Below are 26,623 nucleotides of genomic sequence, written 5' to 3' on the forward strand. Positions count from 1 at the left end.
TCTTGTAGAAGTCTAGAAGATAAGATTGACTTTTTCATCTCCTTACTGCTTGGTTATCTGTCATAAATTTAATTTATCAGGTATTCTTAGATGTTGCTCTTCCCTTCTTTCTTTATTCCCCTTTATTTTTCCCTCCATATTGATTTCAAGAGTAAAGATGTGACTGGTAGCTTTTTGGACCAAAAGCAGGAACCTTTTTCTAAGGAGTTTTTATTATATTTCAACTAAATTGTATTGTTGCTCTATTTTCTTTACCTTTTTTTCTGGATCTTCTACTAGTCATATGTTTCTTACTAAAATAAATTTTATTTTACAATTTGAAATGTGCCATGCACTTTACATTTCCTTAACCAATCTTAAAAGGCATCTGTTTATTAATCAGCAAATTAAGCATTGGGTCTTTTTCTTTTTGTAAGGTAATGTCATCTTCTTTTCCATCTCTGGAAAGATGTGTAGAGAATCTAGAGTTGTGCTATCATACTCTACCTGAAGGTACCCTTTATCTGGCTGGCTTGATAGTTCTTACTATTATTATTATTATTTTATTGCAGGAATGCATGAACTTTTGGCACCCTTATTGTATGTACTTCATGTTGATGTGCAACATCTAGTTCAAGTAAGGAAGCTCCATAAGAACCATTTCAACGACAGTTTTGATGGCATGCCTTTTGCAGAGAGTAGTCTGGAAGAGAATAACAAGGTCTCAAGTGATGATTCTCATCTTTTCACAAACCGGGCACTGCAGAACGCCGATGGTGATTGTCTTTCAGGAAGTTTGGGAAATCTTAGCAGTCTGGATGAGCTAGATCCTGTTGTGAGGGCTGTTATATTAGTAAGCGACACATATGGTGCAGAAGGGGAACTTGGGGTTCTTTTTTCTGAAAGATTTATGGAACACGATGCTTATTGCATGTTCGATGCTTTAATGAGTGGAGCTGGTGGTGTGATGGCCATGGCAGATTTTTTTTCTTCTTCACCTTCTGTTGGATCTCTGATGGGATTGCCTCCAGTTATTGAAGCATCTTATTCATTGTACCATTTGTTGTCAATTGTTGACTCATCATTGCATTGTCATCTGGTGGAGCTTGGCGTCGAGCCTCAGTACTTTGCGTTGCGTTGGCTGCGTGTGCTATTTGGGCGAGAATTCTTGTTTGAAGACCTCTTGGTCATATGGGATGCTATATTTGAATCACCTAATAGTCCCCGTGACTCTAGTGAGGATGATGATCTTCAGTGTGGAATTGCAAGATCTTATCGTGGCACATTTGTTTCAGCAATGGCTGTTTCCATGCTGCTTCTACTGAGATCTTCCTTGTTAGCTACTGAAAATGCCACTTCCTGTCTTCAGAGACTATTGAACTTCCCTCAGAATATAGATGATAGAAAACTAATTGAGAAGGCAAGATGTTTACAGGTTCTTGCTCTTGACACTAGTATTTCTCTGTCTCCTTCACCTGGTTTCTTTGATAGGAGCAGATCAACCAGAAGAACTCATAGCCTCTCCTCTCCTCTTAGAGTCACTGGTTCAATTTCTCCTGGTGCACCAATGGGTCCTGTGTCCGAGAGCTACTGGGAAAAGAAATGGAAAATCTCTGTGTTGCAAAGACCAGATGTTCAAAAGGGCAATGCAAGTGATCAATCTTCAGCTGAAAACAAGGGACTTGGAAAAAACCAGATCAGTTTGGTAAAATCAGAATCAGACCCTTCTCAAAATAATCTGAAAAATAGGAAAAATTACCCTTGTGGATCTATGAGGAGGAGATTGCTAGATGAACTAGCACAGGAGATTAATTCCAGTAGAGACTTGGCAGGAAGTGACACACAAGGTATTGCCAGGGCAGGAGATTCAGGACGTGACTTAGAGGTGCAAATAGGTTCTGAAGAAGGCCCAATTAAAGAGAATGGTGAGAAGAACTTTGTATGCATGGTTGATAATACTTGCTTGGGTCAAGTTCCGACTAACGAAGAGAACTCTCTGATCTCTGTTTCCATCCCTCTTGGTCAAGATGCAGACCATGATAATGATTCTGAGAAGAGCAACATTGATACAGCTCTATCTGATGAAATTGATGATGTTGAGGCCAATAATGTGGATAGATCATGTCTTGCATCAAATTCACAGCCACCTCCAGATTTTGACTCTACAGAATTGAGTCAAAACAAATTTGGTTCTGATGCAGATGCTCAAAGTACCAGTGGCGTCGTTGCTGAAAAACAAGTAACATCATTTAAGGAACGCAAATTATCGGGTAAATTCCAGTGGTTTTGGAAGTTTGGACGAAACAATGGTGATTGGAACTCTGATAAAGGAGGTGACATTAAGCCAAAAAAGTCACTAAAAGAAGAAAATGGTTTTCTCAGAAATCCCCCCGGTTCATCAACTGCAGAAGGGTGTGCTGCTTCATCCCTATCTATCAGTGGAACAGATGCTACAGACAAGAATTTGATGGCCACTTTAAGAAGACTTGGGCAGTCTATGCTAGAAAATATTCAGGTAATAATTAGAGTTTTAGCTTCTATCTAAAATGGCTTTTAGAAGACAGTCTTATCAATGGTATGGATCTGCCCTGTTCTAAACCATGTTTGGAGTCTATGATTTGTAGGTTCATACCAGGCTGGATCTGTATGGCTGTCTAGAATCTCAGAATCTGGATCTAAGTGTCATTTAGACTATGCTGTAGAACAGGCAAGATTTTCTTGTACAAATCAGCTCAGTATTGCCTGTTGGTCTTGGAAGTTAATGTTGTTCCTTTTGCTCTAACGACTAACCAGTGCTCTTAGGACTTTATCGTAAATCTGTTTTCACAAATTGGGCAACCCAAATTCTTTGGTTGCCTGGCCTAGTGTGTAATTGTCATCATTGGTCCTGTATAGGAAGAGCTGAGAGTCTGATTCTGCATTTTTCCAAACTGAGTCCAAGCCAGCTGCTGGGGCTTGGAATAGCTTGACTGGGTGAAGTGAATAATGGCCTGAGTCAGCTCAATGCTTTGTTCAATTTCATGACCTGATATCCACAAGGAACCCATAGAGGTGGTTGAGCTTTGAGCATTCAGTTGAGTGAGACTGAATCTTTTATACATCTATACCAATTCTGCGATTAATCTAGAAGCTGATCATTTTGCAGGTGATTGAGTCTGCCTTCCAGGCTGAAAGGAGCCAGGTCGGACCACTGAATCTACCAAGAAACATTCTTGGAGGAGGGAAGGGACAAGTAGCAGCCTTGGCAGCGCTAAAGGAGCTGAGGAAAATCAGCAATCTCTTGTCAGAAATGTAAGATGTAGGATTGTGAGTACATTTTTGTAGTTGTATTTTTTAAGCATGAATTACGTTGAGTTTCGTTTTTCCTTTTTCCGTTCTTCAAGTATGAATGAAATGGGGGGTCAAATGGTGGCTGGACGGTTAGGTTTGCACTATCATAACCAAGAGGTCTCAGGTTCAAACCCCATGGGCGGTAACCCCCCCCCCCCCCCACAGCTTGCTTGTAAAAAAAAGTATGTATGAAATCGGATCTTCTATTCTTTCTGTACATCTTTTCTGTTATTGTTTTCAGTGTTCAAGGCACACAAGTTTTGGGTGCGTAATCTTGTTACTGTGGGTGGAATGAAATTTCATTTTCTTTTTTTCCACTTTGTTTTACTGTTTCCACCCTTCTGGAGGAACCGGCTCTAGGTCTCTTCTAAACTACCAGACCCACCTCCCTCCTATGAGTTTTTGCTACTTTCTTTTTCTGCTGTGATTTTTGTTTCTCAAATGGGCCTTGTTTTTTGCTTAGTGCCTCCTAAAGCATTACATATATTGCGCAGTGATATGTCACTGCTTACAGAATCTAAAAAGACCAGCTTTGCTGTTTCCTGAGCGTGCTAAGTCAGGGATGCATGTGGAAGTTCAAAAAACCTCTTTGTCATCACGGAAAGGCTTCTGTTGAGGGGTAATATGCAGGAAAAGATGGAAATACCAACCGCTCCAGGCACAGAGATCTGGCCGCATTGACTCAGCCTGCCGTACCTAAGGTTTTTGTCCTGTCAGCGTAAAACTCCAAGGGCTTATCTCTCCCCCAGGGAGTTACCAAGCTTTAAGCAGGGGGCGATGCCCATGGGATTTGAACGTAGGCTGCCCGTCAAACGGCCTAGGCCTCATCCCACTACACCAGGGTCTAAGATGAAAAATACCTTTTGGGCTACGGAAATGGCCTACACAGCCAATGTTGACCAAACTCGAATGAGTTTGTAGCTTCTCTCTCTCTCAGACACTGCATTGCAAACTACTTTGGGGTATGCATAAACAGATTCCAAAGATTTTTTTTTATGAACCCTTGTCGAAGTGAGGAAAAGCCCAGGTAGGCCCCATTGTCACCTGCCTTACGTGGCCCACCTTTGAAAGCTATGATGGACACACTTGTGCGCCAGCATGGATTGATCTGGTATTTTCATTCTATCGCCCTCACAACCACCCTGCTGGCCACGCAAGATTCCAAAGATGATGAAACGTTAGATGCTGAACAATTCTTCCAGCTTTTCCCTGCAAAAGGGAAGAATCAAAACCAAGAGGCAAGTTCCCAAAATGAAAATGCTGCATTGAAAGGTTTTTACTGTAGCCTAATTCTCTAAATCCATGCATAAGGGATGGACAGGCTTTGGTAAATTTGTTACCAATGGGATCTCCACTTGTCTGGTAGGAGCAGCTAGTGCACGTCACCTTGTGTTGGGACGTTGCAGGTTTAAAACCCAATGGTATTGTTGTATAACTGGCTGGTAAGGGTTTGCCTAACCCCAGCTTGACTTTCAAAAAGAAACATGCAATTTTCTTGATGACCCAGAATTTTGAAAGGTAAATGTATCGGACAGTTTATGTTATCATCAGCCCCTAAAAGTAGTTCTGTTTGGCTGCGAGGGGCACCTGTGCAATTTAAACCAGAAGCTCATGTTGAGACCTTACCATCGGCCAATCTATGTAGTGCACTTGCTTCCACACAGGACCCTTGTGTTAACAAGTATTATTTAGAGTTCATTCATAAGAAACTGCAATAACTTGCAACATCTACGAGTGACCACACTGGCCCACGTACTAATCCTAGTCTATTGGATGAAACTCCATTTGAGCCACGAAGTATAGAAACTAACAGCTTAAAAGTCCTATGGAGTTAACTGATGCAGAAACTCTGATGGCAATAGATCATCATCATCATCAAGCCTTGCCTCAACTGCATGGGTCTGCAACTGGCTGTAGATCATGAAGCTCCTAATTGGCTTGCATGTTGCGAAGAGGACGGACATTTGTCTGAATGTTTGAGCTAATTACCCATGCAAAAGCTGCACAACAAAAAGCTTTCCAAGTCCACATTCAACTCAGTCAGCTGCTGCTCTCAAGATGCATAGCAAGCTCACAGTGTTCAAAGGGGGTTGGGCCTTGGCTATCAGACAGGTAGTCAAGGTTCAAATCTTGTGGGCATCACCTCCTGCATAAGCCAACGCCCAGCATAGGCCCAGGGGGTGAGGGTCCTAGCCATGGAGTTCCCTTCTTCTCCCCCCCCCCCCCCCCCCCCGGGGAGTCTTGTTTATGGGATTACTACTAATTCTATGTAAAACAGCAGTTTACCAAAAATGCCATGCCCATTGTATTCTCCAACCAAAAACCACACCAATATACTGTATAGTGGATCAAACTGAACTGCTGAAAATGTTTCATTTAGTAGACCAAAATATAAAGCCTACAAGTGCAACATAGTTCATAGAATAAAAATGATACTACAAAATACAAGTTATAAGAACTTCAGTTGGGCACCTGGATGATGTGTACCAACTTGCCTGACTCAATACTGGTTGAACCATTTCAGATGCAAGGTTGATCAAACAAAAGCTCAGTAAACTTAGCATAAGTTGACAAGTTATTCCTGGCTCTCAACTTAGGTGAATCATAATAAATTCAGTAGATTCCTGGTATGATTCTGTAGGGAACCTTTTCGCAGTACTGTTTCCAGTATTTCTGGTACCTGTCGAAAATACAAATTGTTTGTGAGAGATTTTAAACTGACAAATGCTAAGATGTACAAATTTTGGAGATAATGGGGGATTACTTATCGAGACATCGATCATCATCTCTTTTGGCCCGATCAAAAAGGAGAATCGTGAGAAAGACCACATAGAAGTAAGGCAGGCACTGCAAGAAATTTATGCACAAGGAACAAGAATTCACAACCAAGACTGTTAAGGCTGCATTTGAGAGCTTGGATCTCAGATCTGAGGATCTGACATGGCATGGGGTAGCGCTGAGTAGGCAGATGCCCCATGCTTAAGATCCAAGATTTTCAAATGCATTATTCAGATCTTCACTTTTTGAGGATCTCAGATACGCAATCAATAAAAGAAATTCAAGGATCTGTGGTCCAACCAAGAGGGGGGGGGGAGGTGGGGATTGGACCAGAGACCGGTTCTCAGAAACTGAGGAACTCAAAGCAGATCCCTCTGTTTTGAGAACCAAGGGTCCCCAAGGCACCCTGAGTAGAAAAACATGAAGTGTTTGATTAGAACTGAACACCTATTGGATTTTCACACTTAGCAGATAAGGAATCAGCTAGCTAACATGCAATATGCATGAACTCTAGGATAATTAAGAGTTGCTAATCCAACCTGATCTGCAACCATGGTGATTAATGATGAGTTGCTATTCCAACCTGGTCTGCAACCATGGTGATTAATGATGTTTTCCAGTCGGTATGGGTACAACTATTCTGTGCATGATACCAGCTAGCTCCAGAGTCAGATCCAACCTTTAGTAGGGTCAGAGACTCTACAACCAGACCTGGGTCCGAAACTGGAAAAGACCTATAATGACCAAATGTTGAGTTGCCAACAAAATAAGCCAATTGTGTTCCTTTTAGGGTGTGTTTGACCCTCAGGACGAAAACTGCAGGATGGTGTTTGTCCTGAACAGGCAGGTCGCACCCCTGGGGTGTGCGACCAGTGCATCCCGCCAAAAAACTCTGCACAGCTTGCATTGTCCTGACATAATCAAACAGGGGACACAGCCTGGACAGGGACCAGTCTGTCCCCGTCCAGGCAGCGTCCCGTGTATCAAACGTGCCCTTAATCTACAAATATTATCTTGGTTGAATCCAGATCTGGTTATAAGATGCCCCATCCAAATCCAGGCCCAGATTCAATTGATCGGATAATGACAGGAAATCCACTTAAATGTCACACCAGGCCACTTGACGATGTTAATTGGTTTTCTAATTCTTAAGTGGGAAAAATGGGCATACGTGATTGAAAAGAGCAGGCACAGTCCAGAAGAAGGCTGCTAAAATCTCTGGCACATAATGGAAGTGTCTAGACAAGCCCCACCTGCAAGAAATAGGAAGCCAGAATCCCTGCTGGTCAGTAAATAACAAGATGCTGCAGTATCAAATTTCAGAAGGTTCAATCTTGTTGCTTCAAGCAATATTTATTTAGTTAATCTATAATCTATTATTCCATTAAGGACCAAAATTTCTCCAAAAGATTTGGAAGATTCAAGTTAATAATGTGTCATCACTTGCTGTTAGCAAGTGCTAATTGCATTGTAATTTGTGCAAGGCTCAACAAACATTACAGCCTTCCAGTTGGATCGATCATTTTCAATGATACAACACAAATTTAGAGTTTAATGCTGCACATGATTTTCCTCCAGATAGTTTAATACTACAGTGGCTGTTGACACTATCCAGAAATGGTAGCTGGAGTAATCCTTACATTCTAATGCTAGAAAAGTCAGGTAACAGAAAATTATTGAACACAGAAAGAGCCTAAAATTGGCATCTGAGAGAAGTATTCCTAGTTAGCAACAATCATTTCTCTAGTTATTACAATTGTGTGCAGTAACATACTTTTTCACTTTTGATGACAATATAAGACAATGACTTTACATTATAGATACATAGAAACAGATCAACAAAAAAGTGCAGGCCAGAGTTGATCCCTCATTCGAAAAAGGCAATAACAGAAATTTAAAACAGATGCCATTCCAAGATCACTTGATGGAAATTTCCATTCAATTGTCATACTACCAACAACAGATTCATGGTAATTTACCAGCCAGAAATCAAAAGGAGACTGGATTTCTTTTCCCCCTTTGTGGTATGATAAAAGGCTTCTATCTGCGAAAAGTTTAGAAGTGAAATCAACACATGCACGTAAACTGAAAACAAGATAACATATCCAGCTATGAGCCAACTATAGAAAAATATGACCAATAAAAATGAGTTGTCTGATGCACTGAAACCTTTGAGGGTGGTTTTCCCCAAATCAAGCACTTCCCACCAGTTTTGCGGAAGTACTGCCTTTGCCTGTCGCAGTCATAATTGACAAATATGCATCCAATGCCGGCAATAAGGATGAAAAGTGCTAGCTGCAATACCAGAAAAATTTCATTAAGACAATCTCTCTCTCTCTCTCTCTCTCTCTCTCTCTCTCTCTCTCTCTCTCTCTCTCTCTCTCTCTCTCTCTCTCTCTCATACACAAACACGCACAATGCCAACGTATATCTGTGTGGTGCACAAAACAACTAGTTCATTTTATTACAAAAAGCATGGACATGTCATAAAGGGCCAGCCTTTTCTGGCTGGATCAAATACCTCCCATGCAGATAGCACTGTCAAGTAATTTTTATGGACTGAGCACTCCTATGTGCACCATTTACATAGAGAATAGCAGTGAAATGTCCCTTAATATATTTAACGAGGGAAACACCCGTTCAGGTGGTGGGGCTATGAGAGTGATGCCCTACTGCAGCACAGCCCACCCCCAAGCTGTTACCCCTCTAGGTTATCAGAGATCACATTGTCGAGTTTTCCATATTTAGAGCAAGTGTATTAGCTGCTGAAGCTAATTTCAAACTCAAGCCTGGCAGAGTGATCCTGAAAACACGGTAAATGGTGCATGGATCACATATTAAGAAAAGACCTAGCTTATGATATTCTAGATGCATGTCGGAAATAAGTCTGATAATATGTAATTTCACACATTCAATCATGAACCAGGCTCCACCCAACACATGGAGGCAGGACCACACGAAGCCAAACTGGAATTATAGAACTATTTAAAAATGGGTACAATGGGGCTATTTATAGTTGGATACTGTCTAGATTCTTTCCCTAACTATCCACTAGGTCTACACTCTAACTAACTTGAACCATGTATTGGGTGTACTATAGCTGTAGTATGCTCCAACAAACTTGAGCTTGGTACTGGGTGTACTACAAACTCTAAGTTTTGTCGAGACCTTATTGGATATTGTTCCCCTAGAACCCACCCCAAATACAAGTATGATGCAGCCCAATGCTGATTCTTTTGGGTCTAGACTCTAGACCCATTGTGGATCCTATCATCCTAACATGGATTTAGTACAATCTTACACCCCAAAACAAATCCTAACTACACTTGTAAGTCTAACCCAACTCTATCACAAGCGATTAAAAACCCCTTGGCTGCCTCCCTTGCCCACCAGGGACATGCACCTAAGGTATCAAACTCTCAACATCCTTCAGCATGAACACCTTAAGCCAACCCACCTAGCCAGGTGTGAGAACCCTTGTGGACAGGAAAATATCCTAGTTACACTAAAAATTATAGCATTTATCAGTTTCTCCTAGAACAAAGAATCTTCAGGCCTTGGTGATCATTTTCAAAACCACCAAAACTGATTTCTCATGATACTTGGATGATAACATCACGAGACTTTCCTAACCTTTAAGTTTCTTTTATGATATGAATTGTTTTCCTTTTCTCTCAAGGCATGCTGAGGTTTCTCCACAGCTTTCCCATGAAAGAAAATAATTTATTAGTAATCTCACAATATTCCCTTATGAAAAATTTCCATCCATGCCTTGATTTGAAATCACCCACATGGAAGACATCATCAGCATCCTGCATGCATCTGTATGTGTGCAGATTATGTGTTCACATGTAAATTCAATTACAATCATATTTGATAATCAGAAGCATTTTTAACCACATGAAAAAGAATTTCTGCTAGAAGCCCTTGACCTTGCATCGCATATGTGACCATGACTTCATGTACTTCGAGTAACTTGCACAAAAAATGTACATCCACCCATATCCACTGATATTAAATGTGAATGAAAAGTAGATGGGATCTGGATGCAAAAAAAAAATGCTAATGAATAGGCCCTGAATTCAAATAACTTGAAAATGAAACACAGGCCTTCATAACCATATTTAGGAATCCTCACATTAAAAGGCATGATTACAATCACTGCTTTACCTGAAGGCCTAGATTCACAGGATGGTTAACAAGGTACATTCCAGGGGAAGTATAGACTGATGGAACCCATACCAAGCATCCCCAGCAAATGTAAAATCCAGCTGTCACAGTTTATAAAAAAATAATAATAACAATGATGAGTTAAGCAAAATAAAAAAGGTCAAAAGTAGTGTTCAAAACTACACAAAAGAAAGAAAGAAAAACAATAGACACAATAAACATGAGTATAACAATAAATATAAGTATGTATCAGATAAAGCATAGAATATGCACCTCGATCATGTGCTATGTCCATAGTGTTCCAGTATCCAGGTTCCCACCAGAAGAACTTAGTTACATAAATCAGCATCAGTGCAGTATTGACAAGCATGGAATCAGCAACTCGACCATTCTCTTCATACTGCAGATATAAAGTGCATTAATAAGAAGGTATAATATGATATGATTAATATGTTATTACTTATTAGCTTGTGAATGACAGCAAAAAGAAGGCTCGAGGTATTAGGAATGCCAGCAAATTAGCCATTTAGAAATCCATAGGAGCAGAAAACTGGTAGCACATGCAGAGCCAAAATGCCCATCATGGTGGTATCACTAACCTGCTTAATGCAGTAAGTCACAGCAAGAACTGCCCAGGACATCATACCAAATCGGCAGTTTGTAAAGACCTTAATATCAAAATTTTTTCCAATTCGAGGATATAATTCCATTCCCTGCGTTTGTAACAAACAAATGATGTCAGAAAATTCTGGCAAGAAGCAAACAAAGTTTGTACATGGATAGTCAATGTAGATATCCAGGGGTAATCAAGGTAAGACTAACAGAAACTAAAGACAACTTTTCCAAACGGTCAGAAAAACGAAGCTGATCAAGGTTGTGCGTCAGAGGCTACAAGCATGAACTAAGATGGACAAAAACAGGAATCAATTATAGCAACCCAAAAATATTCTAGTTAACATAAATTGCAAACCTTAACTGTTATTAGCATTTACAAATATGCTATCAAGTTTATATCAAATGTAGTTAGTTTGAAGTGGATTCCTTAGATCAGCTGAATGCAAGTGAATCACCAATCTACAGGAACTTTTGTGATGTCAAAATCTGGAAGCACCTTATGGATTAGGGGCTTTCTTAGGATGCATATCCATTTCCATCACAATAAAATATATACCATGTTCATGCTGGTGAAACATACAAGAAAATTAAACAAAAATAAAAGTAAACTACACTGAATGATGGTTAAGCTGAGAAAAACTTCTCTTAAATGTACTTTTAAGAATAAAAGCAACAAGCTGTAACAAGCTTATCCCCTAGACAACAAATTGTGACGTTTTAAATTAAAAAAAATCACTTATTGTAAATTCCCCAGAAAAGCATTTGCCATTACTTTCAGAAAACTGATATTAGTAAATGTGAATTATCCTAACAATAAATGGAGACAACACCATGAATAAGAACACATCAAAAAATACATAATCACAACAGCATGCATGCATACAAAATAACTTGGGTTAAGATATCAGCAGTCACTGCCACTCGAGTAATTTTACACCCAGGCACATCCAATTAGCTAACTCATGTAAAAATTGCCATTCAATTTTTATCGTTTCTTAAAAAAGAAGTGAACAGTTTGATGTCTCTTATGGTAGATTAGTGAGCAGGACAAGTACAGAGAGATTAAGATAACTTTTAAACATCAATGATCAGTCTGCCAAGTGCCAACTAAAAGGAAATAAGCTCATGAACCTTAAAAAATTGTGCATATAGTTTAAACAAATGTTCATTTAGGCACAAAATAATTAAAGCATTCAATTAAATGTGCATCAGTAAAACCTAAAAGACAAATGAGCAACCAGAAACTCACCCAATAGAAATCGATTATTATGTTGCCTGATGAACCAGAATCAGTTGACGATGGTGCCAAGTGTCCCTTTTTGAGCAAAAATTTTGCTATTAAACCAGGAAAGCAGTTTATGAAAGCAATATTAGAGTTGTGCATCACTAATCTGATTAATCAGCTTACTTTTATATATAAGAAAATGCAGAAGAAAAAGCTGCCAACTATTAGTGCAGAGAAGATCTCTCCCAAATGATCATACACAACAGCAGGGTTAAATATTCCCAACCTAGAAGACAAAATACATCACATTAGTGCAAAACAAAATGAGTTTTCCCAAGTTACTTAGGAGAAGAGGTAAAAAGCATACATTAGAATATGAAATACATGTTATGAAAAAATCAATAATGTATTTAAGATGTCAAAATAAGCAACACACCACATCTCACATTGAAAATCATGATGGAAACAATTTACCTTCTGCCAGTCAACGTTATGCATTCCCAATAACTTACAGCCAATTTATGGAGTTAGACATCAACAAATTAAAGAGGGCCTTGTGCAACCTACGTTATCATTCAAAGCTAATTACTCCTATGATATGTTAAGAGATGTACATGTGTACATATATATAAATATGTATACACATATATGTATATATATATATACATATATATGTATTTTGTATTTATATTTATTTATTTTTTTATTTTTAGAATGTATCAGGGTCTGTGATTGTGCACACTGCAAAGACTGCACAGTCACAGTGCCTTTTATATATATATATTTTTTAAATAAAAAATATAAAAAATTAGTTTTTTAGGGACATTTTTGGACTCGGTCAAAGTTGACCAAGTCCAAAATGTGGACGGACTCGGCCTGGACTCGTTGACCGAGTCCGACTCGGCGTTGACCGAGTCCGGGCCGAGTCCGAAGCCGCACCCGAGTCCGCACCCGTGTCGGGGCGTGTCGACTCGGGTGCGGCACCTCCTTAGCCGAGTCCGTGTGACATAGAGCCCAAGGCAATCAGTGCTTAATGCACAAATTTTGTGCCATGTGATTGCAGCCGATCCGGACCCAACCTACATGGGTTCACTCAGAGTTGCAGGAGAATCTCCAATAATTCTTCGTGCCATTATTATTAGCTCTTCACAAAAAGATGTTGAGGGGAAGAACTTCAGGTCGTTCCAAGAGATTTTGCGCGTTGGTTGGGCTGCTAAAAGATAGCCATCATCAATTACACTTGAAAATAAATCTGGGTTGTCAGTCTTTTCATATCTAACACCAACAAGAGAATGCCACGGTGCCTCTACGAATAAGAATCAAATCAATGATGACTGCTTGGTGTGGTCTTTGTCCATGAAAGGCCGAGTCCAATTCGATCTTAACCGTTGGTTTTGAAGATGGGTGGCCGAGATGGTGGTCTCATCTAAGACGCATGAGCAGTGAGGCTTTTGTAGTCCAACTTTGTTGAGTAAGACAAGGGTGGTAGATTTTAGTTTGAACGCCTGGCCGGTATGAATTTTTACCCAAAGAAGTAGAGTCTTGTAAATCGTGATGTTTCCGATTCCAATAGTATTTTCTCGCCCTAGAAAAATAGAAAGAGAGAAAAAGACCAACAGTATTTTCTGATTCCAACAGTATTTCATAGGGCAATTTTTTAAAAAAAAAAAAATGAACCGAAATGACCCTGGGTGCGGTCAACGCACCTAGGGTCGGGTTGACCGCACCCGGTGCCGCACCTGCACCCGCACCCGCGTCGAGTAGCGTCGATGCGGGTGAGGCACCCTGCTAGCCGAATCCCTGTTACATAGCATAGATATGACACTCTCTCATTACATGATATTTTTACGAAAGTATGTATGGAGGAAACTAGGTTTAAATTTTCTATGGATCCAAACGAACTCAAAGAAAGCGTATTGGTCGTAGTAGGAACAATTCAAATGTTAGAACTTACAAACCTCCACACTTCAACAAATTCCAACAAGATGGTGAAGGGAAAAAGAAAATCATTTGTCATTTTTGTAGAGAACCGAGGCATATCAAACCTTATTGCCCCAGGTTGAAGAAGGTGGATGAGAAGAGGGTCGCTTCGGTGCCTTCCCAAGAAGGACAAATGAGAGGGTCGATGATGGTTTCAAAACCATTGGCTCTCTCTTTGTCTCAATTGGTGGAGGCCCTTCAACAACACCACTACCAATGTCGCGGTCTCTACTTCTTCCCTTCCCAGTATGAATTCTTGGCTCTTGTATTCGGAAACATCTTTTCATATGACCCCAAATGTTGATATTATTTTCGATTGTCGCATCAATTTAAATGACTCTTTTGTCTTTATGGTCGATGAAACCTCATTGCACATTAAAGGCATAGAGAACACTGATAGAACTCTTGAAAACTCAAAGATATTTTTTATTTTAAATGTTAGGCATATTCCAAAACTAAGTTTGAACCTTCTTTTCGTTTCTCAAATTTTTTACCATGGGTGTGATGTTTTCTTCTCATTAAATGGTTGTTGGGTGCAGGATCGCCAGTTTGGAAAGTTGATTGGGCAAGACCATAAATAAAAATGCCTCTATCACATGGACTATTGAATTATCCAAAAAAAAATATAATATTGCCAAAAGTAGTGATTATGAACTTTGGCATAAATGTTTAGGACATCCTTGTGTATCCAAAGTTTCATATTTTCCTTGTTTGAAAATTTTTTGTATTGAAGAAAATTCTAATTATATTGATTGCATACTTGAAAAAATGAAGTCTCTTCCCTTTGCCAAATGCAATTTCATCTCTTTTTAGTCTTTTGAATTGGTGCACTCAGACATTTGGGGTCCAACTCCCATTGCCTCTAAAGGTGATTTCTCTTATTATATTTTGTTTGTAGATGATTTCTCTAGATATACTTGGATTTATTTTTTTAGGCATGAGTTAGAAGTTTTTCATTATTTTAAAATATTTTATGCTATGATAAAAAATCAATTTAATTTTAATATGTCTATTTTTCAAACCAATTATGGGGAGAATATGTTTCAAATGATTTTAAAAATTATCTTGATTTGAATGACATTCTTCACCAAAGGTCTTGTCCTAATACTCCTAAACAAAATGGTTTGACAGAAAGAAAACATAGGCACATTATAGAAACCATTAGAACGCTCTTGATTCCAAACAAGGTTCCAAAATACTTATGTCCCGAGGCAGCCCTCATTATTGTTTATCTCATAAATCGCATGTCATCTTCCTCTTTAAATAACATTACTCCAGTTGACAAACTTTTAGGTGTCCAACCAAATTATAGTAGGTTGAGAGTTTTTGTTGTAAATGCTTTGTTTTAAATGAAAATTGAGACAAACTCTCTCCAAAAGCCATTTATTGTGTTTTTATTGGCTATGCTGAAAATAAAAAAGGGTTTACATGCTATGACGTTAAAATTAATAAATTATATATGTCAAGAAGTGTCTATTTTGTTGAAAAGGAAAGTTGTTTTGATTCTAATATGCCTAAGGAAGACAATGAATATTCATTTATGTTGGATTTATTACCTAAAGTAAATATTGATAATGATGTTGATATACTTGATCAATAAGAGGATGTTACCAATATGGAACCTCAAGTAGATAATAACCTTAATGAGAATGTCATTTTTGAAGTTAAGCCACCTTTCCTCACTTACTCTAGAAGAACTGCTGAGAACCAACCTAGTGCTTTAGAAATGTACACCCAAATAGAACAAAATGATCCTTCCAGAATTTCAAAACCCCCTGATCGATTTGTATTTTATGAGTCTTTCTTCCCTCAACATAGAATATGTTTAGCTCTCATTTACTCATATTTTGAACCTAAGACTTATGGTCAAGCTAAAGATCTTCCCGAATGTCTCAAAGCCATGAAAATCAAACTGGAAGCATTAGAAAGAGTCAAGACTCAGGATATTGTAAAGTTACCTGATAGAAAAAAGCCACTAAGATGTAGATAAGTGTACAAGGTAAAAATCAAAAGTGATGGATCATTAGAAAGACATAAAACTAGATTGGTTGTTAAGGATACGCTCAATAATATAAGATAGAGTATGAGGAAACCTTTGCTCCTGTAGTCAGAATGATGACTATTAGGACCCTTATAGCCCTAGCTTCCATTAAAAATTTGCCTATATATCAAATTGATATAAAAAATATCTTTTTTAAATGATGAATTAAAAGAAGAAGTCTATATGGATCCATCGATTTCATCCCTAGTCTTGAGGTTTCACCTAAATACATTCTCTATTTAAAGAAAGCTTTGTAATGGTTTAAAATAAACTCCTAAAGCCTGGTATGATAGATTCAATATTCTCATGTTAAATTTTGGATGCAAATCATGTTACATTGACAATGCTTTATTTGTTAAGATGTATGCAGGTATAGTCATTCTATTGTTGTATGTAGATGACATCATCACCGGTGGGGACAAACATGCAATTAGTTATATTAAAAAAGTTCTTAAAAATAATTTTGAAGTAACTAATATTGGATTTTTTACGTATTTTTTTTATATTGAGGTTGCATACTCACCTCGTAGATATTTATTAACTCAAGTTAAATTTGTAATTGAGACTATTGACATGTCTAGTATTATTGATGAGAAAAGAGTTGATACACCAAAAGTAATTAATGCAAAAATGAAAATTGATGATGGAATGCCTCTAAAGGATCCCACACTATATCGTCAAATGATTGTTGCTCTCTCTTACTTATCCATAACCAGGCCCAATATTACTCATGCAATTTACACTGCAAGACAATTCCAACACTCACCAACTACCGTGCACATGAATGTTGTTATGAAAATAGTAAGATATATTCAAAAAATCATTTCAAAAGGACTTTGTTATTATCTTCATCCTCACTTGATTTAGTTGCATACTTTGACTCAGATTGGGGAGGAGATTCTAATGATCGTTGTTCAATTACTGGTTCTTGTGTGTTTTTAGGTGCCTCGCTCGTGTCATGGAAGTGTAAGAAACAACAAAAGGTTTATCTCTCGTCAACAGAAACTAAGTACCGAACCATGGCCACCATTACTTCTAAAGTTGTTTGGTTGAGACGACTGCATGAAGATATGGGGGTACATCTTGTGACACCCTCAAAGCTTTATTGTGATAACAAGAGCACCATCTATATTGTCGGCAACCATACATTTCATGAAAAGACTAAACACATTGAAATGGATTGCTACTATGTTTATGAAGAATACTTGAAGAAGATCATATTGTTACTATGACGTACGCATGCTCTATTTTAACAATTACCGTATGTCACCTTCGAGTATCAATTAGCAGATTTTTTTCACCAAGGCGCTTCATTCTCCCGGATTCCACTTTCTCTTTGACAAACTTTCGATGATTTCACCATAAGTTTGAAAGGGGTGTTAAGAAAAAAATATATATATATATATATATATATATATTAATTAATTTATTTATTCTTAGAATGTATCTAGGTTTTTTTTATATTTTTATTTTTGTCTAAGGGCAATATGATCTTTAGAACCATCTAGTCATTGAGAGCTCCCAACAGCTAGAACATCTAGCTGTTGGGAGCTCCCCAACGACTAGTTGGTCTCTCTCTAGCCCTTATCTCTTGTATAAATAACGGACTTTGTTGTCCCTATTAGTTATGCTTTTTGGTTATGCATATTTGCTCAATAAAATATATATTTTTTATATTGTGTGTGCCTTAGTGCATGTTGAGAGTTCCCCACTTGTGGTTTGTGTTGTGCCATTGCCCTTGTAGGCATCTTAATTGATCTTTTGTAATATCATTACATGATAGACCAATGTTATTAAAAACGCGCCTCAAGGCGCAAAAAGCGCGCCTCGCCTCAAGGCGAGGGGCTTTTTGCCTTGAGGCGCACATATAAAGCGCAAAAGGCTTGAGGCGTGCGCCTCATACGCCTTGAGGTGCACGCCTCAGGGCGAGGCGCGCCTCAAGCCAAGGCGTATACGCTTCTAATTTTTTGGTCAAATGAGGGTCAAAGCCCCCATTTGACCAGAAATTAGGGGTTTCCACGCAGTTTTAAAAAAGGTATTTTCACGCTCCTCCTTCGCTTGCTTGATCTCCAGCTCGCGCTTCCCTCTCCTCTCTTGCTCGTGCTTCCCTCTCCTCACCTACCCACGTCACCACCACTGCCACCATTGAGCCAGCTCGCTCTCCCTCTCTCGGAGGTCAGGTGTGCTCTTTCCCCCCTCTCTCTCAATAGTTGATGCTCTTCCCCCCTTTCAACGAGTGTCTGCGAAAATCAGCAAATGTTGTGTTGTTAGCGTGCTATCACAGGCATGTCTAGTGCAGCGTCCCATCTCCTTTAGATGAGTGTGGATGCTTTTAGCAGGTCCAGCCCACGCGTGAGTTCTTGCAGACCATTTGTTGCAACATTTGATGGATTTTGCAGCCCACACGTGACCTCTACTTTTGATGGTAGAGGTCAACCTGATGCCATTCATCCATGCGATGAACAACATCCCATGTAGTGTCCATTGAAAAACCTTAGCTGGTTTCTTTTTTTGTTTCCTGATTTGTTTTTATATTGTTGAAATGAGTGTCGTTTGCTTTTCATTTATAATGAATGGTTTTTATTAGCTTGTGCAAACAGTAAATTGCTGTATTGTTCTACTTTTTGTTCCCTTGCTGTATTTGTATTAGCATTTTATTTTCATTGGATGTTCCCTTGTTGAAAAAAACAAAAATCTGTTCATTGGATGTTCTCTTGTTGCATTAAATTATATTGTGCTATGTCTTTATCCTCTTTCCTCCTTATACAGTATAATCTAAATGGTCTTTAAGATTTAGAATATTTTTTTGGACATTGATATCACGTTTGGATGTTATTTATTGTTTGAATGAAAATCATTCTAAGGTGTTGTCAAATGACCTGAATTTTCTTCATAGATCACAATATTAATGACATGATATACTTTTAATAGTGATTTTCACTTATCAGATTTTAATATTGATTTCTGCATAGATGCAATGTTCTCAATAGATGTTTTTTTAGCTCTGTTTTTTTTTTCTGCAAATGCGGCAAGAGATCATTTTAATTGAAGAGAATTTTGGTTTCTAATGTTTACATTTTCTAATTATGACATGGTATTGTTAATGCTAAGATGCATTTCGTTGTTAATATTAATTTTTTATTTAATGAATGCCCATGTTTTATTTTTTAGATACTTACATAGATTGTTGCATTAATGTTACTTTTACATGTTAATCTCATATTTTTTCAGTATTTATTTACATGTTAATCTCATATTTTTTCAGTATTTATTTGAGATTTATTATTTTTTGTTGGTTGTTGCTTCATCAATAAAGAATTTTTTATTTATTTATAACTTTAGATATTTTTTATAGTTTTTTTAAGTTTAATTTTTTTTTGTTTTTGAGGCTTACGCTTTACGCCTCGCCTCAGATTTTGGTGAAGCGCCTCGCTACGCCTCAACGCTTTTCACAACACTGTGATAAACATTTAGTTTTCAATGCCTTCACAGTTCAGATCCTCAAAATCAGAGCATTCCTTGTCATAGCTCTCAATTCTGAAGGAACTTGGGAGTTTGCAGCAACCTACGTGGACAGTTTAAAATTTCCTTGAAGACAAAGAACCATAGGGTTCCACTTCCACATCAAGATATGTGCCTTTTCCCAAGATTAATTCTTAATTTATTATTTACAGGAGGAAACATCCTTGAAGACAAGGTAGAATAATCATATATAATATGTAGTTTACCAAATCAGATAAAACTAAACTGTTCTCTCTCCGACGTTACATTGTGTTGGAGCTCAGACTTGGGAGATTCATCAATCCGATAAAAGCCAATAAATTCCAGTCAACAAACTAACACTTGATGCTTCATAATTGAATAGTTATGCTATTCTTTGCTAAGTTTCAGTATGGAACTTTCACGGTTCTACCATGTGGCCATAAAAGAAATACCAATGTTGCACTCTACCTAGTACGACCTAAAAGGATCAATTAAGAAGTGTTTCCACTGTTGAGATGTTAAGAAAATGTATAACATGTGTTTTACAATTTGTGTGTTAGCCCTCTTTATGTACATATCATTGTTTATAGGGGTATTCTTGTACACTTTCATGAGATGTAAAGTCAATGTATTTTGTCTTTTAGTGTGAAAGGTGGGATGCCTCTCATATAGAGTTGTAGTATTCTCTTTTGTGAGTTAATGAAGTTTCTATTCTTTCATTATCTTTGCTTCTTTGATTGTGCCATGTATTTCTGATTTTATACATGGTATCAGAGCCATTTTCACATCAAAAGGGAGCATCTCGTCTGCTGAGGGGAGTGGAGCCAGATGACATACAGAGGAAGGTTTGACACCATTGAATATGAGTTGGGGTTTTGGTAGTGGTAAATTTTAGAAGTTCATCGAATTAGAAATCATGAGATTTGGTTGAGTTTTCAATTTTCTAGGATTTTCCCAATATTTTCTGGATTTGTCATGAAACTGTGACCAGATTTGAGAAAAATCGTTACTTTTGATTTCATCAGCAGTTTTTGAAGGGTTGAATAGCATGCATTCAGGTTATTTTTTATATAGAAAATGTTTGAAATCAGTTATGTGCCCATCTGTGATTCATTCTGTGAGATTTATTGAAGTTTTGATAAGTCTCTAAAGGGTGGTAACCAGTTGTTCGCATTTTTTACTTTATCAGGTGGTGTGGTTGGGCAGATAATATGAAGTTTTGTGTGTTTGGCGCTGTTTGTGCTAATTGGTATTATCCTAACACTTCCACTGTCGATTTGGTGAATTTTGTGAGAATTGCACCTTCGAACTAGGTGTCGATAGCCCAGTATTGATTGTGTTTTAGTGTTCTTTTGCATTTGGACTCTATATATACTTGCTTGTTTGTTGTAGCTGTTGTTTTCGTGCAGCATTGTAATATTGTGGTTGGGGGTTGGAGTATGGAGAAAGGAGAGTCGGTGCACATCATTCCAGTAAAATTGGAACCAACTACAGTTATTGATTGGATTTCATGACTGCAGTAGTGGAAGGAAAGGGTCTTGGTTGTTATCTGGATGGAACCGTTAACAAACCCAAGACACATATGCAAATTACGAGAAGTTATTGGGTGAGGGGAAGACGAATAATGCTAAGATTAAGGCATGGATCCTGGGGTCAGTGGAACACCGAATCGCCATGAATATCTCTCAGTATTAGAAGACCAAAGAGTTGTGGAGATACTTGAAGCAAGTCCATAAACTGGAGAACTAAGGTAGGCAGTATGAATTAATACAAGAACTTAGGGAAATGAGACAAAGGAATAGGCCTATTCAGGAGTTTTACTCGAAGATGCAGTAAGTGTGGGATGCTCTTGCCCTAATGGAGAATGGCAAGAAGTGTGACAAGTGTATGAAGTGTGACAAATGCAAGAACTATCAGGCACGTGCAGAGATGTACGATAAGAGCAAAGAGACAGTGCACTTAATAGAGTTCCTCATGGCACTTCGTCTTGAGTTTGATGTTGTGAAGAGTGCTATGCTCCATAGGACCTTCTTGCCTTCTGTGTCTCAGGCTCTTGCAAAGCTTATTACATAAGAGACTGAAGTTTCTTGGATCATATCCATCTGGATATACAATTGTGGTAGTTACTACGCAGACATGCGGATATGGTGGTAGACACATGGATATGGTGGTGCCAAACTTGGGGCACCCAAATTTGACATGAGCGGAGTGCAGTGCCATTACTGCAAAGATATGAGATATATGAATAAGGACTACTCTGTTAAAGAGGAATAATATGAAAATGGTTGGAAGTATGTCTGATTCTAGTGTTATGGGTGGACAGACGAGCACTGGGAAGGATTAAGAGAGTTTGTCTGCAGCTATGACTACCTCCTGATGTGCAGTTCCTGATGTGCAGTTTTCTGTTCATTCCAGACTTGATCAGATGTAGCAACAAATACAGCAGCTTCTTTGTTTGTCTGCCCCTTCCATTTGAACTAATCCTCCTGATACCTCTGATTGTGCCTTCACAAGTCTTATCCATTCTGCAAACAGATATCCAGGGGATTTAAAGATCAAACGGAAGAAGTAGGCTTTGCTTGTTGAACTGTAATTGTTGGTTTTTCAGCAAGACGTTCATAGAAAGTTTCATGTTTGTTGCTGTAATGAATAGGTATCAATGTAAGAAGCAAAAGATCAAACATTTTCCTAGCTTATCAAGCAAGCTGGGCCAAAACACTTGGTGGGATTCAAGCCCATGAACCTTTTGTTAAGATGGCATGATTCAGTTATCAAGCTATCATATTAGAACCTGAAAATTCCAAATATATCTCCATGCTGGTGGCATAGTTCATCAGTTGTGTATGATTTGATTTATCATAATTATTAAGATGATCTTCAACACAACAAATGGAGATGACAACCACAAATATTGCAAAGGGAAATCATAAGAAAGCACATCATTTGTTATCAGACAGTCAACAAACAAGACAACATCAACCAATATAAAAGAGTTCATCAATTATAAGATAAAGGTAAGTGCATCCTCAGATGACAGAAACATAAAACAATTATGGTGAGGATCATGATGACTACACTGACAATTCAATCTCAGCTTACCTCCAAATAGTTAGATGTGTTATCATTGTAACTGCATACGCTAACAAGCCATTTGCCTACAAGGAAATAAAAATGAGAGATCAAGGATACTATTTTTCTTAACAAGGCATTAAGAAATAATAAACAAATAACAGTACCCGGTTAGTCTAAATTTCAACAACTATTAGAAACCCAATTTACTTTGGAAGGTAACCAGTAGTAAGCAAAATAACTGAGGTGGCTCGTTTAGCTCAGGAATCAAGCTAATATCTTATTTATGACATTCAAGCAGAAACTCCATAAATGCTCTCTAGCACTGTTGCCATGTTGCTTCTCTAACTCATTTCCTTACTAGACTAATACTTATAATTTCAAAAAAGAAAAAGATGATTAACTCCTCAATCTTCTTGGACACATGCATGAGGTAGTCATGTTCTCATTGTAGGTTCTGTTTTTCAGTAATGTACAGAGCAAGAGTAAATTTTTCAAATGTTCAGCTATACATTCTCTAGCAGTCCCTATCCCACATTCATCTGTTGCCTTCTTATATTCATTTATCTATTATTGAGAAATAATTGACTTAAATCTTTCAAAATGCTCAGCTATTAGAGTGTTCCTGTTTATCTAACAATCCCTGTACCACAGTCATCTGTTGCCTCCCTACATTCAATTATTTATTCTTGAGAAATAATTAACTTTAGTTTTATACCCATTGAATGTGAATTTTCTATATTGTGGCTTTTCCTGTTCTTGAATTGATAAAATAATCTTCTCAAACATATATGTCTTGCACCACAAGCCATACAAAAAGGGTGGCGCTGGAAGCAATCATTGGACCTGCTCTCGGCTAGATTGATGAGAATTTTTTCAGGGAAAATTCAAACATAGAATAACACTTCTCAAGTTTTTGGGAAAACAATTTGATGCAAAAAACAAATCCAATTAATAAGATTTTATGATTATACTACATTTCTTTATCTATGATTCTCACACTTCATGGAAGCTCAGTATGAAATAAAATCTGAAGATTGTTTATAAATTCATTAGTCACTGTCCTCTAAGCATCTGAAGAACATTCTATGAAATTGAGGTCGTCCATCAAAATTTAGGATGAAACAGATATCTGTTAAACTTTGATTGTTTTCTTCCAGCCAACGCTTATCTTAATGCCTAAAAAAATTTAAATTGTTGACTGCAAATATTCTCAAGGATATTACTCAGATTTTCCACTCATTAATTTTGAGACAGAGGAACCCTATTCTATCTACCATATGACAGAATTCACCCTATTCTATCTACCGTATGACAGAATTCACCCTATTCTATCTACCGTATGACAGAATTCACCCTATTCTATCTACCGTATGACAGAATTCACTCTCATATACTCATGGATTTCCACAACACTTTGGAGCCTCCATAGTTTTTTTTTCCCTAACTTCCCTTTTAACTCCCTTTTGGTACAAGCTGTAAATTACTGAAAAAAAACTTCTTCTATCATTTTTTTTTAACTTCTCTTGGCTTTATTTACAACTCTAATGGATATGCTAAGCATCTTCTTTCTCTTTCGCTTCCTCTATTTAGGACTATTAAACTATCTATTCTGCATTACTGGTAAACTATTCTCAATGAAAGTTAAAACTGAAAAGTTATACCAAACAGAGCACTTTCATGCAGGTCAGAAGGAAAATTAATACGACAGCTTGTGCTTTTGTAGCTTGCAATAGACTGGTGGTAGTAAAAACAATAATCATTTATCTGAAAAAATGAACCTTGTAGACAGGTCGATTCCCAGTAGGAGAGATGGGGCCTTCAACTCTTTCACCAGGAAGAGCCAACTGAAGCACCGCCTCAAAAAAGCCAAAAGAGGCAATAATTTTCCATGCAATGGCAGTTGGTTTTGGCCATATACTAATGAATCCCTGTAGACCATTCTGCTTGAAGTAATTAAACGCAATAGAGACAGATCCATCAGCATGAACCATTGTGTACCATCTGCAGAATTAACAAAAATGAGGAAAGGTAAGGATAACACTTCAGAAATTAACCATATTGTTTTTAGCCTAGGAAAAACAGAAGACTGTACAGGGAACAAACGTATGGGAGATACCTCAATGCACTAAGACAAAAAAAAAACCTAAAAGGCACTTTTTTGTTACCACATTTGATGTCAAAATCAAAACAAAATATTCAAGGAAAATATCATAGTATCATGACTATTGCAATATCTCCACTTAAAATTTTCAATATATCATCAGATTTTGTTTGTTGAAAATCCCTTTAAAGCAGGATAAACTCAAATTATTTAATCTTCTGTGACTGTGATATATGAATAGAAAGGATCAGAAGATGACAGATCAAAACATAAAAAAAAAATGCATACAGAAGTCCCGAGTTCACCATGTCGAACATTGCAATCTGACAGCCTATGAACTAAAACTGCCCTACATAACTTAACAAACAATCAGTACTGGTGCTGAAATTTTTGAAGTATTGTAGGCGTACAATTAAAACGAAGAGGATTCACATTATGAGAACAGATCAATACATAAAAATCACTAAAGAGATTAGTCTGATCACTCCTAAAGTTTAATTCTGTGCAGAATTTTTCAAATGTAGGAGATGAAAAGTGCAGTGATTAGGCTGAATAGAAAGGTGTAAGCACAATTCAACATAGGTATTCTTCTTAAGTTGAAAAGTGTAAATAAGAAACCGAAATTAGACCCTGATGCTCAGCAAGCAGTATCTAACAATTTAAACTACTAAAGTGTTCTTTATTTGAGAAATAGAAAGAACAAATCAACCAAAAAAATCAACTACTAAAGTGTTCTTTATTTCAGAAATTAGAAAAGATAAATCAAAATAATCTGAGAGATTTACAGAAAGGTGATTTTTTTTTTGCTTATAGAAGCCCAGATTGCTTTAGTAGTAGCCAGATTTCAAACTCGAAAAAAAAAAACTAGTAATTCAAGCACTAAACTTTACTAACAGGATCGAAATAACTGACCAAAGGAAATCGTATTTCACCAAAATGATATGTAAAAACAACTTCAATACCAGATTTTTCGAAAAGGGAAGCTCATTTCTTAAAGATCCATCAAAATGAGTAACATATTGTTTATTACAACGACTTCCTACTCAAAAGCTTCAGAAACTGACTTCTTGCTAAAAAAAACACTTCAGAAACTGACTTTTCCCGAATTAGAAATAGAGTTCTCACGGATCCATTAGAAAACAACGACTTTCAACTGCAGGACAAACGATCCGCCACTTAACGCAGAGATCGATCGCATCATCCACTGAAAATATTCATTCGAGGCCATACCCTAGGATAGATCATTCCCAGAAAAGAATACATATAGATAGATAGATAGATAGATAGATAGATAGATAGATATAGAGAGAGAGAGAGACTCACAAGAGAATGACGAAGGGAGGGCAGAGAGTGAGGAGGGAGAGCATTGAGGCGTAGGTGATGAGCGGGGAATGCACGGTCTTCGTCTCCCCCATCTTCTCTTCCTCTTCCTCACTCTCTCTCTGCTTCCTGCCTTTCCCCTTCTTCCCCTTCCTCTTGCATGGCAACCCGCTCGCCCTTTTATACATCACTGTTTTACGATAATACCCTTCGCAGGGGCATGCGATCCCGAAATCGTTGATGCCCTGTTTGCCAAATTACGAAATCAGCTCTGAACTTTGGAGTTCGCGAACTTAGTTGATATCCGCGGTAATGGAGAGAATCGGATCGTCTACTTTTTTGTAACAACGAGGATCGGGTTGCTTAATGTTCCACAAGGATTGAAAATTTTCGGGGTCAGGATCCAAATAATGGTGAAACTGATCCAACCTAAACAGGATTAAACAAAATGTGTCCAACCAAAGGCATCGGACGGACTCTGTTTTTTGGTCTATATCCAATTTTAGTGGGTTCAAACTTCAAACTACAA

General features: G+C 37.8%; 2 protein-coding genes across 3 annotated transcripts; one reads left to right on the plus strand and one right to left on the minus strand.

Moving 5' to 3' along the window:
• The first annotated feature begins 407 nt into the window (after positions 1-407).
• On the plus strand, positions 408-20,547 carry LOC149833799 (uncharacterized). Of its 2 annotated transcripts, none has more exons than XM_090011022.1 (3): positions 408-2,494; positions 3,125-3,270; positions 20,376-20,547. In XM_090011022.1, the coding sequence occupies exons 1-3, from the start codon at positions 554-556 to the stop codon at positions 20,431-20,433; spliced, it is 2,145 nt and encodes a 714-aa protein (XP_089867148.1). In that variant the 5' UTR covers positions 408-553; the 3' UTR covers positions 20,434-20,547. The 2 variants fall into 2 exon arrangements, with proteins under 2 accessions (XP_089867148.1, XP_089867149.1); XM_090011023.1 differs by lacking the exon at positions 20,376-20,547 and adding an exon at positions 17,061-17,204.
• On the minus strand, positions 5,664-26,247 carry DWF5 (Ergosterol biosynthesis ERG4/ERG24 family). Its single transcript, XM_090011025.1, has 13 exons — positions 26,098-26,247; positions 24,452-24,674; positions 22,701-22,756; positions 12,281-12,383; positions 12,122-12,187; positions 10,857-10,970; positions 10,531-10,657; positions 10,258-10,358; positions 8,257-8,382; positions 8,067-8,131; positions 7,259-7,340; positions 6,074-6,156; positions 5,664-5,989 (listed from the first exon to the last, which is right to left on the minus strand). Exons 1-13 carry the CDS (start codon positions 26,187-26,189, stop codon positions 5,923-5,925), a joined length of 1,305 nt encoding a protein of 434 aa, XP_089867151.1. The 5' UTR covers positions 26,190-26,247; the 3' UTR covers positions 5,664-5,922.
• Positions 26,248-26,623: the final 376 nt, after the last annotated feature.

Source organism: Nuphar pumila, chromosome 6, assembly GCF_984573655.1.
Source record: "Nuphar pumila chromosome 6, dmNupPumi1.hap1.1, whole genome shotgun sequence".
In the NCBI taxonomy this organism is placed as follows: domain Eukaryota; kingdom Viridiplantae; phylum Streptophyta; class Magnoliopsida; order Nymphaeales; family Nymphaeaceae; genus Nuphar; species Nuphar pumila.